The sequence below is a fragment of the Trichomycterus rosablanca genome, chromosome 19 (genome assembly GCF_030014385.1).
Source record: "Trichomycterus rosablanca isolate fTriRos1 chromosome 19, fTriRos1.hap1, whole genome shotgun sequence".
In the NCBI taxonomy this organism is placed as follows: domain Eukaryota; kingdom Metazoa; phylum Chordata; class Actinopteri; order Siluriformes; family Trichomycteridae; genus Trichomycterus; species Trichomycterus rosablanca.
The window spans coordinates 26,180,416-26,196,781 of NC_086006.1; the positions used below are offsets into that span (position 1 = coordinate 26,180,416).

Sequence of the window (16,366 nt, forward strand, 5' to 3'; positions counted from 1 at the left end):
TTAATAAACATCCATTCCTGTATTTAAGGCCTGCAACACATTCCAAAAGAGATGGGACAGTAAAGTATTTACCACTTTGTAATGATGCCGTTCCTTTTCACCACATTTTGACAGCAAGGATACCAAGCGATTTAGTGTTTCTGTTAGGCTCTGTGGCGTCAGGGGAATGTGCCATCTCTCCCTGACACCACAGGCCTTACAGAGCAGAAACGAGCTGCTCATTTAAATACCTGGCCAGCTCGTTAGGGCGAACGGGCTGCAGCTGTGCCTTGTGCCTTCCCTTATTTAAGGGAGAGGTGCAGAGCTGCAGCCGTCGCACCTTCTGCTTTTGTTGGCCATTTTCTCTTTTCTTTCTTTCAGTTTGTTTGGCACTGCGGTGCCCTTTTATGTTTGTTTATTTAAATTCTAGGTTGTGCCGCCGCACTGTGCTGCCGCCGCCGTGCCGCCGCCACCGGGCCACCGCTATTGGGCCGCCGCCAGGTCGCCGCCGCCGCCGCCTCCGTGCCGCTGCCATTGTGCCGCCGCCGTTGAGCCGCCGCCGTGCCGTCGCTGCCTGGTCGCCGCCATTAGGTCGCCAACAGGTCACCGCCGCCGAGCCACCGCCGCCGTGCCGCCGCCACCTTGATATCCATTAGGGCGCCCAGAGGAACGCGACCCCCTCCCAGCGCAAAGAGCTGGTGACAGCGTCGCGTTACGCCCTCTGGAGCGCTGTTAATAAACGGCATCTCCCCACATCATAACAGTTTCAGGTTTTATTTTGTCCTGTTCAATCTGCAAACACGTCTTAAGATGTGCAGCAGTACGGGGTCTTTTGTGCATGTAACTCTGTATTGCAGAGCTTGACAGGTTTGCGAATGTAATCCCTCACCCATGTGGTTATATCAGCTATTGTTAAATGGCGGTTCTTGATGCAGTGACGTCTGAAAGATCAAAGATCACAGACGTTCAGCTTTAGCTTGTGCCCCCGGCCTTTACGAACTACAATTCCTCCTGATTCCTTGAATCGTTTAATGATATTATGTACTGTAGAGGGAGAAATATGCAAATCCCTTCCAATCTTTCTTTGAGGTTCATTTTTTTAAACATTTCAATCATTTTCTCACACATTTGTTGATAAACTGGATCCTCTGATCATCTTTGCTCATCAGAGACTCTCAGCCTTTCCTGGATGCTGCGTTTGTACCAAACCATGATTACAATCACTCTGCTGGAATCCCCAGCTGTACTACTGGCCACTCTGGTATCTACATATAGCCATGATTGGCTATGTATGAGAAGGAGTGTAGAGTTGATTGAATGGCAATTTGTCCTGGGTGTATTTTAGACTGGGGCGATTGCAGTGTTGGAACTTTTCACTGGTAAACACGTGTACAGGTTTAGTCATTTACAAGTGAGGATGGGTTGAGATTCGCCAATTTGCTAAAACTGTGTGAACAGCTTAAGAACAATGTTTCAAGGTGTGTGATTGCAAAGCATTTATATTTCAATATTACTCCATAAATTAAAAACAGAGAATCCAGATCCAGCTGCTGTTAGTGCCAGTGGCATCGGGTAAATTGCGTGTCTTTGAAGGCACCATTAATACTGTATTGAAAAAGATCATCCAGAGTGGAATAGTAATGTAATGCAAAGTTAAGACACTTTTAATAAATGACACAAACACACAGTTATGTAATATTTATTTGAAATCATGCACAAGAAGTTTAATTTCTGTATTATAGTACATGATTGAATCAGGAGAGTGAGAGAGCTGGTACAACAGTTATCAATCAGTCACATTAAATCCATGAAAAATTCCATCCTTATGTTATTAAAAAATTCAGGGTGTTTACACAGACTGGAAAATACAGCTGAAACATTCATTCCCATTGCAATCATACATATAAACACATATATTCATTAAAATTCCTTTTTCATTCACATTTGCACATTAATTCAACTTTGGAGAGACTGGATCATGAAATTTAACAAGTATTCAGCGATGATTGAGTTCAAGTTTGGCACCTGCACTCCCAGAACTCTTGACTGGAACCTCCATTCTCCTTACTTTCCTGCCTTGACAGGACGCACATGGCTCACTTTCTTGTTCCACCAGTCATATTTTTCAACAGCTTCACCAGCTTTGGCGATCATCTTCGCGCCGCCTCGGTTCTCGTACTCGTAGAGGACCCATACCCCTCTCTGCACCTTGTGAGAACACGCTGTATCATTGAAGTTGACAGCACTCAAATCTTTCTCAGAGGTGAGGACAACGCTTCTGCCTCCATAATTTGGATATTCATACAGAGTGATCTGAGGATTTGTCAGGTCATCTTTCACCAACTGCAGTGATGAAATAGAATCATTTATTTCCACGGCAGGATATTCTCCTTCCTCGAAGATGTACCGCTCACCTTGGTAAAAGCAATCTGTGTATGCCATCCATGGAAATCCGATCACCTTCATAGAGGAAATGTTGTCATTAAAGCCCTCTGCAATTAAGTCAGGAGCATCACGCCTAAAGTCTTTGCTCCTGCCTTGAAAATTTAAATGCTCATAGACGATGATCCTGTAGATACGGGCCTTTGACGTAAGATCTGGAATGAACTCCATCTTGAGTCTGTAAAGTGTGAAGAGGTTTGTATCATTAAATACATGTGGAATTGCTCTGGGCTGAAGGGTGCAGCGATGAACCCCACAGCTGTAATAAAGTGATATTTGAGTAAATTTAGCAAACACACCTCAAGGTTTAACACACAATACACACACCACAACATTCAGGCCAGTTTTTCAACTAGATCTGGTAAGTACCTTTCAAAATTGCTTGTGTAGTTTATATCAAGGATCGACAAGATGCAGAAAAGCTCCTGTGTCCCGAATTACACATTTTCTACTAAAGAGTGAACTAATTTAATCACTATTCATGTGTAGTTCATGTGTAGTGAATATGGTTTGGTTTAAACAACACATCACACTTATGCAGCATTTCTGCCCTGCTCCGTGTGCACCCTTCAAAATAAGCTTTGGATATTATACTCACATTTTTATGATAAATTATTAATAAATATTTACTGTAAACGTGTTGTAAAGTAAGTATGTTGTACATAAAATAACATTAAAATTAAAATGTCAGAACTTAATTAATCAAGTACTTTTTTAAGTGTTAGTAATAAACAAACTTTAATTTATCTCTACAAGCATTACATACCCTGGATTTGGACAGTTTATCTCATTTTTTTTAAGGCAGATCGGTGCTGACAGTCACTTTTCAATTGGCTGTATCCCCCAAAGTTTTCACTTTATCTCAAGCATGTTTACATACATATTCCAGTGTGTAATTTCACGCTTAATATCAGTGATAGGATGCTTCTCACCAAACTGTTTGAAGATCAGAAACATCAAATGTTTTGTGGCAACATGGTAGGGTTTTTTTCCCCCACCGTGTTTGTGTCAGTCCAAAAAAAAAAAATCATTTATTTTATGTCAATTTGTCAACTTTTCTATCAGGTATAGCTGGATTTTAACAACTGTGGAAAAGTCACAAAGCTAAATGCTGCCAGTGTAGGTTTTTCTATACCTCCAAGGTATAGAAAGGTAAGGGAAAAAAGAAAGTTCTTACAGAAACAGAAACTTGGACATGATGTTTCCCTTCTAATTATATAAAATACCTGAAGGGTTTTAATCAGACGTTAGTTGTAGTTGGTTCTATATTGCCACTACAGTCTAGATAAGGGTTCATGGGGTCATAACAGTGAAAATACTGGACCCAACACACTCTTATTATTAAATTATTACATTAAATAACAGATCAAATGATTGTTCTATTACTACCGGTAATACGATAGTAAATAATATAATTAGTAAGGTACCACAGATAACAATCTATCACATTCCTGCTAGATGGGATGGGAACCTGGTGTGTTTGCACCAAAAAGTATTGGGTACCACGGAAATGACAATCTTTGTATGCCACCCATAGTTTCCCCATGACGTGTACAGAGGAGATGATGTCATTAAAGTCATGTCTAGCTAAGTTGGCGACGTCTGAGGTGAACTCTTTGGTGCGGCCCTTGAAGTTATAATCCTCATAGACGATAATCTTGTTAATGGTGTGTAAAGAAGCTCGTCTCTATGAAACACTTGCACAAAGAGTTGAGACCAAGTCAGTGAAGAGGGGCCAGAGATACCTTTATAAATACATGAAGAGCTGCTCAGAGCTAAAGAGTGCAGTGACAAAACCTACAGCTGTAACTGTTTCTGTAACAGAGCTACATTGCATAATTTAAATGATAGATAGATAGATAGATAGATAGATAGATAGATAGATAGATAGATAGATAGATAGATAGATAGATAGACAGACAGACAGACAGACAGACAGACAGACAGACAGACAGACAGACAGACTGACTGACTGACTGACTGACTGACTGACTGACTGACTGACTGACTGACTGACTGACTGACTTAGGGATTTAGGGAAATACACTTGTGGTTATTTTAGAGAAGACATCAGACCATGCCAGACACGAGACTCCAGAGCACAACCATGGTATTAAAGACTATAATCAACCCAAGTTTCACATTGTAGTGTGTATGATGGTGCTTCATTGACCTCAAAAACTGAAAACTCATAAAACACTGCAGTTATAATGACGAGTGATTATAACTAATTATTCTTCTAAAAAAGATGTTATCTGCTACTACGCCTTTATACATGAGTACAAAACATGCTGGCACGAACATGTAAATGTAGCACATGTGTGTTTTATCTCTGTTAGATGTAACAAACAGTGTTGCCTTAAGTCTGAATGCATTTTTGGTAGTTCTCTTATCTCAAAGTTAACATCTACATGGGCGTATAGGGAGGGAGGGTTAACTTGTGAGATACTGGTGCCCTTTCCAGAGTGCCTTCCTGCCCTGTGCCCAGAGTGACGTCACACCTGTAGTTTAGCTTAAGCAGTATTGGGGAAAAAATCACAAGGTGTAACAGTAATATGTAATAGGATACAGCTTTTTTTTAATGACACAAACATGTAGTTTATGAATATATTTATTTTAAATCATGCTCAAAATTTTATTTCTGTATTAAAGTGCATGAATCACATGAAATTTATCAAACATTTTATTATTGTGTTGTATGTGATAAAGAAATAAAATTGAGTCCCCAATTCCCTGCACTCCCAAAACTCGTAAGGTAAGGTAAGGTAAGGTAAGGTAAGGTAAGGTAAGGTAAGGTAAGGTAAGGTAAGGTAAGGTAAGGTAAGGTAAGGTAAGGTAAGGTAAGGTAAGGTAAGGTAAGGTAAGGTAAGGTAAGGTAAGGTAAGGTAAGGTAAGGTAAGGTAAGGTAAGGTAAGGTAAGGTAAGGTAAGGTAAAAGATGTCTTTATTGTCATTGCAGGGTGTACAACAAAATTGAGCAGCAATCCCAAGGCGCTTTCACATACAATAAGTAAACATAGGAACAAAAATATATACATATACACAATACACACATGTATGTGTGCCTGAAAAATGTGCCTGGCGTTGGGGTGGATGATGCCATCATCTATCTGTTACACAGAGCTCTTTCTCACCTGGAGAAACCTGGGAGCACTGTGAGAATAACCTTCTTCGATTTCTCCAGTGCTTTTAACACCATACGGCCGGGGCTCCTGAAGGACAAACTGGATCATGTTGGAGTGGACAGTCACCTGTCCAACTGGATACTGGACTACCTCACCAACCGACCACAGTATGTGAGGGCACGGGACTGTGTGTCTGATATGGTAGTCAGCAGCACAGGGGCCCCTCAGGGAACGGTCTTGGCACCGTTCCTCTTCAACCTGTACACGGCTGACTTCATGTACAGCTCACCGGACTGTCACCTCCAGAAGTTCTCTGATGACTCAGCGATTGTCGGACTCATAAATAATGACGAGGACAGCGAGTGCAGAGAACTGATCCGGGACTTTGTGGACGGGTGTCTGCAGAACCACCTCCAGTTAAACGTGGGGAAAGACCAAAGAACTGGTGGTGGATTTCTGCAGGTGCAGACCCACCTTGCCACCGGTGAACATCCAGGGAATGGACATTGAGAGAGTGGACTCTTATAAGTACCTGGGTGTTCACCTCAACAACAAACTGGACTGGTCAGTTAACACTAACGCACTTTATAAAAAAGGTCAGAGCAGACTCTACCTACTCAGGAGACTGAGGTCATTCGGAGTGCGGGGGGCACTCCTGAGGACTTTCTTTGATACAGTGGTGGCATCAGCCATCTTTTATGGCTTAGACCCAGTGCAGGTGGTGGGAGACAGAAGGATGTTAGCCAAGTTGGCATCCATGCTGGAGAACGACTCCCACCCCATGCATGAGACTCTGGCAGCACTGGGCAGCTCCTTCAGTGACAGGCTGCTTCACCCCAAATGTGGGAAAGAGCGGTATCGCAGGTCCTTCCTTCCTGCTGCTGTAAGACTGAACAACCAGCACTGCTCCAGACAGATCACACACACACTTTAAATTATTCATTAATCAGAACAATGTGCAACTTTTTTCCCCATGTGTAATTATTACAATGTGCAATATTTTTCACATGTGCAATTACTAGTAAAAGTTTTTCAGAGTTTTTTCAGACTTTTTATTATTATTGTTATACATTGTACTTTTTATTGTCTATTTTTTGTACTGAGTGCTTTACTGTCCCTTCGCTGCCGCAACAATGTGAATTTCCCCACTGTGGGACTAATAAAGGATTATCTTATCTTATCTTATGACATAAAAAAAATCGTTAAATGTTAAAAGAAATTAAAACTCATTGATTTTACCATACAGAGGTACTCTTACCTTTGAAAGAGATGTTAACATCTCTTTGTTAGTTAACCATTGTCCTATGGGAGCCATGGATAGTGACTGTAAATGAACTATACTAAGCATGAACGCAAATCTGGATAGAAAAAACTCTCTTGCCAAGCAAACCCGATAACTCAATGCTTTGGCAGTACTTTGGCGCAAATGTTACAGTGGGTGCCACACAACAGCACAAGTCCTGATGACCTGGGTTTGATCTTTGCCTTTGGTCACTGTAAGAAGATTCACATTTTCTTGGGCTTCCTCCAAACATTCTTACACCATCCAAGACATGCACAAGCTGAGCTGAACTGGCTGCTCTTTATTGCCTCTAGGTGTGAGTAGGTAAGTAAATGACACGGGCCTGGCTGCATTTATTATGGCAAATGGGTAAGTCCTGTGTAGTGGTGTGACGATTGCAGTTTAGCTGAAGTGGTATCTTACTCGTGTCAACCAACTTTGCTCCAGTTTTTAGTGGAATTTAATTCGCTTCCTCAATCTTGGAAACTTATCAAAATAAAGAGCACGGGGGTTCTGATGAAGGTTGATTGGCTTTTCTTGTGAGTGTTTTTTTTAATTATTTTTTTTTATTTATACCCCCTTTTTCGATATTTTGTATAATAGTATGTGGTGTTTTGTTGTACAACCCCAAATCAGAAAAAGTTGGGACAACATGGAAAATGCAAATAATAAAAAAACACAGAGTTTCTTACATTTACTTTGACTTTTATTTGATGTCAGACAGGATGAACCTGAGATATTTCATGTTTTGTCTGGTCAACTTCATTTTATTTATTAATAAAAATCCATTCCTGCATTTCAGGCCTGCAACACATTCCAAAAAAGTTGGGACATTAAAGCATTTACCACTTTGTAATGTTGTCATTCCTTTTCACCACACTTAAAAGACATTTTGACAGCGAGGATACCAAGCGATTTAGTGTTTCAGGTTTTATTTTGTTTTGTTCAATCTGCAAACACGTCTTAAGATGTGCAGCAGTACGGGGTCTTTTGTGCATGTAACTCTGTATTGTAGAGCTTGACAGGTTTGCGAATGTAATCCCTCACCCATGTGGTTATATCAGCTGTTGTTGAGTGGCGGTTCTTGATGCAGTGACGTCTGAAAGATCAAAGATCACAGACGTTCAGCTTTAGCTTGTGCCCCCGGCCTTTACGCACTAAAATTCCTCCTGATTCCTTGAATGGTTTATTGATATTATGTACTGTAGAGGGAGAAATATGCAAATCCCTTCCAATCTTTCTTTGAGGTTCATTGTTTTTAAACATTTCAATCATTTTCTCACACATTTGTTTATAAACTGGATCCTCTGATCATCTTTGCTCATCAGAGATTCTCAGCCTTTCCTGGAGGCTGCGTTTGTACCAAACCATGATTACAATCACTCTGCTGGAATCCCCAGCTGTACTACTGGCCACTCTGGTATCTACATATAGCCATGATTGGCTATGTATGAGAAGGAGTGTAGAGTTGATTGAATGGCAATTTGTCCTGGGTGTATTTTAGACTGGGGCAATTGCAGTGTTGGAACTTCTCACTGGTAAACACGTGGACAGGTTTAGTCATTTACAAGTGAGGATAGGTTGAGATTCACCAATTTGCTAAAACTGTGTGAACAGCTTAAGAACAATGTTTCAAGGTGTGCGATTGCAAAGCATTTATATTTCAATATCACTCCATAAATTAAAAACAGAGAATCCAGATCCAGCTGCTTTTAGTGCCAGTGGCATCGGGTAAATTGCGTGTCTTTGAAGGCACCATTAATACTGAATTGAAAAAGATCATAGTAATGAGTGGAATAGTAATGTAATGCAAAGTTAAGACACTTTTAATAAATGACACAAACACACAGTTATGTAATATTTATTTGAAATCATGCACAAGAAGTTTAATTTCTGTATTATAGTACATGATCAAATAAGGAGAGTGAGAGAGCTGGCACCACGGTTATCAATCAATCACATTAAATCCATGAAAAATTCCATCCTCATGTTATGTGTGATAAAAAAAGAAAGTTTCATTCACATCTTCGTTCACGTTAAACTTTTACAACAGCATCAGATTAAACAGGATCAGACATTAAACAATTCAGGGTGTTTACACAGACTGGAACATTCATTCCCATTACAATCATACATCATAAACACATATATTTATTAAAATTCCTTTTTCATTCACATTTGCACATTAATTTAAATTTGAAGAGACTGGATCATGAAATTTAACAAGTATTCAGCGATGATCGAGTCCCAGTTTGGCACATGCACTCCCAGAACTCAAATATTATAATAATCAGATATTAATACTTTGTTGAGAGGACGCACATAGCTCACTTTCTTGTTCCACCAGTCATATTTGTCAACAGCTTCACCAGGTTTGGCGATCATCTTCGCACCACCTCGCTTCCCGTGCTCGTAGAGGACCCATACCCCTCCCTGCACCTTGTGAGAACACGCTGTATCATTGAAGTTGACAGCACTCAAATCTTTCTCAGTGGTGAGGACAACGCTCCTGCCTCCATAATTTGGGTATTCATACAGAGTGATCTGAGGATTTGCCAGGTCATCTTTCACCAACTGCAGTGATGAAATAGAATCATTTATATCCATGACAGGATATTCTCCTGCCTCATAGATGTACTGCTCACCTTTGAAAAGGCAATCTGTGTATGCCAGCCATGGATATCCATCCACCTTTATAGAGGAAATGTTGTCATTAAAATCCTCTGCAATTAAGTCAGGGGCATCAGACATAAACTCTTTGCTCCTGCCTTGAAAATTAAAATGCTCATAGACGACGATCTTGTTGATACAGCTTTTTAGACTCCCACTCGTTACAGGCGCCATCGTGGGTCTGTAGAGTGTGAGGAAGTTTGTATCTTTATATACATGTAGAATTGCTCTGGGCTGAAGGGTGCAGTGATGAACCCCGCAGCTGTAATAAAGTGATATTTGAGTACATTTAGCAAACACACCTCAAGGTTTAACACACAAAACACACACCACAACATTTAGGCCAGTTTTTCAACTAGATCTGGTAAGTACCTTTCAAAATTGCTTGTGTAGTTTATATCAAGGCTCTACAAGATGCAGAAAAGCTCCTGTGTCCCGAATTACACATTTTCTACTAAAGAGTGAACTAAATTAATCACGATTTATGTGTAGTTCATGTGTAGTGAATATGGTTTGGTTTAAACAACACATCACACTTATGCAGCATTTCTGCCCTGCTCCTTGTGCACCCTTAAAAATAAGCTTTGGATATTATACTCACATTTTTATGATAAATTATTAATAAATATTTACTATAAACGTGTTTTAAAGTAAATATGTTGTACATAAAATAACATTAAAATTAAAATGTCAGAACTTAATTAATCAAGTACTTTTTTAAGTGTTAGTAATAAACAAACTTTAATTTATCTCTACAAGCATTACATACCCTGGATTTGGACAGTTTATCTAATTTTTTTTATGGCAGATTGGTGCTGATGGTCACTGTTCAATTGGCTGTATCCCCCAAAGTTTTCACTTTATCTCAAGCATGTTTACATACCTATTCAAGTGTGTAATTTCACACTCAATATAAGTGCTGGATGCTTCTCACCAAACTGTTTGAAGATCAGAAACATCAAATGTTTTGTGGCAACATGGTAGGGTTTTTTTCCCCCACCGTGTTTGTGTCAGTCCAAAAACAAAAAATCATTTATTTTATGTCAATTTGTCAACTTTTCTATCAGGTATAGCTGGATTTTAACAACTGTGGAAAAGTCACAAAGCTAAATGCTGCCAGTGTAGGTTTTTCTATACCTCCAAGGTATAGAAAGGTAAGGGAAAAAAGAAAGTTCTTACAGAAACAGAAACTTGGACATGATGTTTCCCTTCTAATTATATAAAATACCTGAAGGGTTTTAATCAGACGTTAGTTGTAGTTGGTTCTATATTGCCACTACAGTCTAGATAAGGGTTAAGGGGGTCAAAACAGTGAAAATACTGGACCCAACACACTCTTATTATTAAATTATTACATTAAATAACAGATCAAATGATTGTTCTATTACTACCGGTAATACGATAGTAAATAATATAATTAGTAAGGTACCACAGATAACAATCTATCACATTCCTGCTAGATGGGATGGGAACCTGGTGTGTTTGCACCAAAAAGTATTGGGTACCACGGAAATGACAATCTTTGTATGCCACCCATAGTTTCCACATGACGTGTATTTGTCAACAGCTTCACCAGCTTTGGCGATCATCTTCGCACCACCTCGCTTCCCGTGCTCGTAGAGGACCCATACCCCTCCCTGCACCTTGTGAGAACACGCTGTATCATTGAATTTGACAGCACTCAAATCTTTCTCAGTGGTGAGGACAACGCTCCTGCCTCCATAATTTGGATATTCATACAGAGTGATCTGAGGATTTCTCAGGTCAATTCTGACCAACTGCAGTGATGAAATAGAATCATTTATATCCATGACAGGATATTCTCCTGCCTCATAGATGTACTGCTCACCTTGGTAAAGGCAATCTGTGTATGCCAGCCATGGATATCCGTCCACCTTCATAGAGGAAATGTTGTCATTTAAACCCTCTGCAATTAAGTCAGGGGCATCAGATGTAAACTCTTTGCTCCTGCCTTTAAAATTAAAATGCTCATAGACGACGATCTTGTTGATATAGTCCTTAGGCCTCGAACACGTTGTAGGCGCCATCGTGGGTCTGTAAAGTGTGAAGAGGTTTGTATCTTTATATACATGTAGAATTGCTCTTGGCTGAAGGGTGCAGTGATGAACCCCGCAGCTGTAATAAAGTGATATTTGAGTAGATTTAGCAAACACACCCCAAGGTTTAACACAGTGCACGCAACACAACATTCAGGCCAGTTTTTCAACTAGATCTGGTAAGTACCTTTCAAAATTGCTTGTGTAGTTTATATCAAGGATCTACAAGATGCAGAAAAGCTCCTGTGTCCCGAATTACACATTTTCTACTAAAGAGTGAACTAAATTAATCACGATTTATGTGTAGTTCATGTGTAGTGAATATTGTTTGGTTTAAACAACACATCACACTTATGCAGCATTTCTGCCCTGCTCCATGTGCACCCTTAAAAATAAGCTTTTCATATTACACCCAATGTGGGGTGACAAAACCTACAGCTGTAATTGTTTCTGTAAGAGACCGACATTGCATAATTTAAATCATACACAGACAGATAGATAGATAGATTGTAGTGTGTATGATGTTGCTTCATTGACCTCAAAACTGAGAACTCATAAAACACTGCAGTTATAATGACGGGTGATTAGAACTAATTATGCCTCTAGAAAAGATGTTATCTGCTATTACGCCTTTATACATGAGTACAAAACATGCTGGCACGAACATGTAAATGTAGCACATGTGTGTTTTATCTTTCTTAGATGTAAAAACCAGTGTTGCCTTAAGTCTGAATGCATTTTTGCTAGTTGTCTTATCTCAAAGTTAACATCTACATGGGCGTATAGGGAGGGAGGGTTAACTTGTGAGATACTGGTGCCCTTTCCAGAGTGTCTTCCTGCCCTGTGCCCAGAGTGACATCACACCTGTAGTTTAGCTTAAGCAGTATTGGGGGGAAAAATCACAAGGTGTAATAGTAATATGTAATAGGATACAGCTTTTTTTTAAATGACACAAACACATAGTTTATGTATTTATTTATTTTAAATCATGCTCAAAATTTGATTTCTATATTAAAGTGCATGAATCACACGAAATCCACAAAACATTTTATTTTTGTGTTATAGGTGATAAAGAAATAAATTGGCACCTGCACTCCCATAACTCGTAAGGTAAGGTAAGGTAAGGTAACGTAACGTAAGGTAAGGTAAAGTAAGGTAAGGTAAGGTAAGGTAAGATGCCTTTATTGTCATTGCAGGGTGTACAACAAAATTGAGCAGCAATCCCAAGGTGCTTTTACATACAATAAGTAAACAAAGAAACAAAAAAATATACATATACACAATACACACATGTATGTGTGCCTGAAAAATCTTAAATATAAGGAATAAAGATTATTATTATAAAGAAGATAATAATAAAACCACAGTGAGGTAGCAGTGGGCTATTGCACATGCCCCGAGTAGCATAGATATTGCACTGAGTATATTGCACACTTAAGAAACGATAGTGCAGTCATAATAAACATAAATATGGACAGAGTAGAATGTAACATTGTGCTGTGTTTTTAATTGTTTTTAAACTGTTTTTACTCTATTTGTCCGGGATGTGATGGACCTAAAACGTTTTCCAGAGGGCATCAGGTCGAACAGACAATCTCCAGGGTGATTAGATAAGGTCTTTCAGTAAGTTGGCTGCCCTGCTGAGGCAGCGCGAGCTGAACAGGTCCTCCAGGCTGGGCAGTGGGCAAGCAATGATCTTCTGGGTTGTGTTAATGACTCTCTGAAGAGATCTTCTATCTGCAGCTAAGCAGCTGCTGTACCATGTTGAGATGCAGTATGTCAGCACATTCTCAATGTGTACTCTCAACTCCTGACTGGAACCTTCACACCCACCTTCATTCACTGTGTTACTTGTTACAAAGGATACCAATGATCTTCAGTTTGCTTACCAGCCTGGCGTTGGGGTGGATGATGCCATCATCTATCTGTTACACAGAGCTCTTTCTCACCTGGAGAAACCTGGGAGCACTGTGAGAATAACCTTCTTCGATTTCTCCAGTGCTTTTAACACCATACGGCCAGGGCTCCTGAAGGACAAACTGGATCATGCTGGAGTGGACAGTCACCTGTCCAACTGGATACTGGACTACCTCACCGACCGACCACAGTATGTGAGGGCACGGGACTGTGTGTCTGATATGGTGGTCAGCAGCACAGGGGCCCCTCAGGGAACGGTCTCGGCACCGTTCCTCTTCACCCAGTACACGGCTGACTTCATGTACAGCTCACCGGACTGTCACCTCCAGAAGTTATCTGATGACTCAGCGATTGTCGGACTCATAAATAATGACGAGGACAGCGAGTGCAGAGAACTGATCCGGGACTTTGTGGACTGGTGTCTGCAGAACCACCTCCAGTTAAACGTGGGGAAGACCAAAGTACTGATGGTGGATTTCTGCAGGTGCAGACCCACCTTGCCACCGGTGAACATCCAGGGAATGGACATTGAGAGAGTGGACTCTTATAAGTACCTGGGTGTTCACCTTAACAACAAACTGGACTGGTCAGTTAACATTAACGCACTTTATAAAAAAGGTCAGAGCAGACTCTACCTACTCAGGAGACTGAGGTCATTTGGAGTGTGGGGGGCACTCCTGAGGACTTTCTTTGATACAGTGGTGGCATCAGCCATCTTTTATGGAGTGGTATGCTGGGGCAGCAGCATCTCTACAGCGGACAGGAAGAGACTGAACAAACTTATTAAGAGGGCTGGCTCTGTCCTGGGGAGCCCCTTAGACCCAGTGCAGGTGGTGGGAGACAGAAGGATGTTAGCCAAGCTGGCATCCATGCTGGAGAATGACTCTCACCCCATGCATGAGACTCTGGCAGCACTGGGCAGCTCCTTCAGTGACAGGCTGCTTCACCCCAAATGTGGGAAAGAGCGGTATCGCAGGTCCTTCCTTCCTGCTGCTGTAAGACTGAACAACCAGCACTGCTCCAGACAGATCACACACACACTTTACATTATTCATTATTCACAACAATCTGCAACTTTTTTCCCCATGTGTAATTATTACAATGTGCAATATTTTTCACATGTGCAATTATTTGTAATTATTTGTAAATATTTTTTAGAGTTTTTTTCTGACTTTTTATTATTATTGTTATACATTGTACTTTTTATTGTCTATTTTCTGTACTGAGTGCTTTACTGTCGCTTTGCTGCTGCAACAATGTGAATTTCCCCACTGTGGGACTAATAATATGAAATATGATATAAAAAAAATCATTAAATGTTAAAAGAAATTAACATTCAAAAAATTAAAATTCATTAAAATTCTTTTTCATTAACATTTGCAGATTATTTTAACTTTACAGAGACTGGATCATGAAATTTAACAAGTATTCAGCGATGATTGAGTCCCAGTTTGGCACATGCACTCCCAGAACTCTTGACTGGAACCTCCATTCTTCACCTCCATTCTGCTTATTTTCCTGCCTTGACAGGACGCACATGGCTCACTTTCTTGTACCACCAGTCATATTTTTCAACAGCTTCACCAGCTCTGGCGATCATCTTTGCGCCGCCTCGGTTCTCGTGTTCAGAGAGGACCCATACCCCTCTCTGCGCCATGTGAGAACATGCTGTATCATTGAAGTTGAAAGGACTCAACTTGGTTTCAGAGGTGAGAACAACACTCCTGCCTCCATAATTTGGATATTCATACAGAGTGATCTGAGGATTTGCCAGGTCATCTTTCACCAACTGCAGTGATGAAATAGAATCATTTGTGTATCATTTGTTTATATGTGTGTATCTTTATATACATGTAGAATTGCTCTGGGCTAAAGGGTGCAGTGATGAACCCCGCAGCTGTAACTGAAGGATATTTGAGTAAATTTAGCAAACACACCTCAAGGTTTAACACACAATACACACACCACAAAACAGAGAACTCGTAAAACACCTCAGTTATAATGACTAGTAATTAGAACTTATTATGCTTGTAAAAAAAAGATGTTTTATGCTATTACGCCTTTATGAGTACAAAACATACTGGCACAAACATGTAAATGTAGCATATGTGTGTGTTTCATCTCTCTTAGATGTAAAAAACAGTGTTGCCTTAAGTCTGAATGCATTAGTGCTAGTTTTATTATCTCAAAGTTAACATCTACAAGGGCATATACGGAAGGAGGGTTAACTTGTGCCCTTTCCAGAGTGCCTTCCAGCCCTGTGCCCAGAGTTCCTGGGTGGCACTAGGCCTATAAAAACCCTGACTATAAAAAAGCAGTTAGTAAACTTGAATCAAAGATGAATTAATTAATTAATACATTTTATATGTGGAAAATATTAGTGATTTTGCTAGCTGGAGAGCACTTTTATAAGCAGTTTTAAAACGTGTAAAAATGAACGCAAATCTGGATAGAAAAAACTCTCTTACCAAGCAAACCCGATAACTCAATGCTTTGACAGTACTTTGGTGCAAATGTTACAATGAGTGCCACACAACAGCACAAGTCCTGATGACCTGGGTTTGATCTTTGCCTTTGGTCACTGTAAGAAGATTCACATTTTTCAAAACAATCTTACATCATCCAAGACATGCACAAGCTGAGCTGAACTGGCTGCTCTTTATTGCCTCTAGGTGTGAGTAGGTAAGTAAATGACATGGGCCTGGCTGCATTTATGCCCGGAGTGGCTAATCGGGTGAATCAGGAGGATTCCCGATGGGCCGGGTCATGTCAATCTCGAGTTTGGGCCGGTTGGATGGGGAAAATATTTTTGACACTTATCTGTCACTTATCTAATCTTCTTGCATTCATTCTCCATTCATCTGACAGCGCAGCCCCTACATTGCAGTAGATTAG

General features: G+C 40.2%; 2 protein-coding genes across 2 annotated transcripts; both read right to left on the reverse strand.

Moving 5' to 3' along the window:
• Positions 1 to 1,757: 1,757 nt before the first annotated feature.
• LOC134333933 (epidermal differentiation-specific protein-like) lies at positions 1,758 to 4,258 on the reverse strand. The gene is made up of 3 exons (XM_063016098.1): positions 4,223 to 4,258; positions 3,925 to 4,108; positions 1,758 to 2,393 (listed from the first exon to the last, which is right to left on the reverse strand). Exons 1-3 carry the CDS (start codon positions 4,256 to 4,258, stop codon positions 2,044 to 2,046), a joined length of 570 nt encoding a protein of 189 aa, XP_062872168.1. The 3' UTR covers positions 1,758 to 2,043.
• Positions 4,259 to 8,672: 4,414 nt separating this feature from the next.
• LOC134333734 (epidermal differentiation-specific protein-like) lies at positions 8,673 to 11,436 on the reverse strand. Its single transcript, XM_063015870.1, has 2 exons — positions 11,347 to 11,436; positions 8,673 to 9,759 (listed from the first exon to the last, which is right to left on the reverse strand). Exons 1-2 carry the CDS (start codon positions 11,376 to 11,378, stop codon positions 9,102 to 9,104), a joined length of 690 nt encoding a protein of 229 aa, XP_062871940.1. The 5' UTR covers positions 11,379 to 11,436; the 3' UTR covers positions 8,673 to 9,101.
• Between the last annotated feature and the right edge of the window lie 4,930 nt (positions 11,437 to 16,366).

Excerpts from the sequence above, each read along its gene's own strand:
- LOC134333933 (XM_063016098.1), bottom strand. The coding sequence starts at position 4,258 with ATGCAATGTAGCTCTGTTACAGAAACAGTTACAGCT. Across the intron at positions 4,109-4,222 it reads TTACAGAAACAGTTACAGCT|AGACGAGCTTCTTTACACAC; the intron begins GTAGGTTTTGTC and ends AGTGTTTCATAG. Across the intron at positions 2,394-3,924 it reads CAAAGATTGTCATTTCCGTG|GTGAGCGGTACATCTTCGAG; the intron begins GTACCCAATACT and ends GCTTTTACCAAG.
- LOC134333734 (XM_063015870.1), bottom strand. The coding sequence starts at position 11,378 with ATGGCTGGCATACACAGATTGCCTTTACCAAG. Across the intron at positions 9,760-11,346 it reads CACAGATTGCCTTTACCAAG|CTGCGGGGTTCATCACTGCA; the intron begins GTGAGCAGTACA and ends ACTTTATTACAG.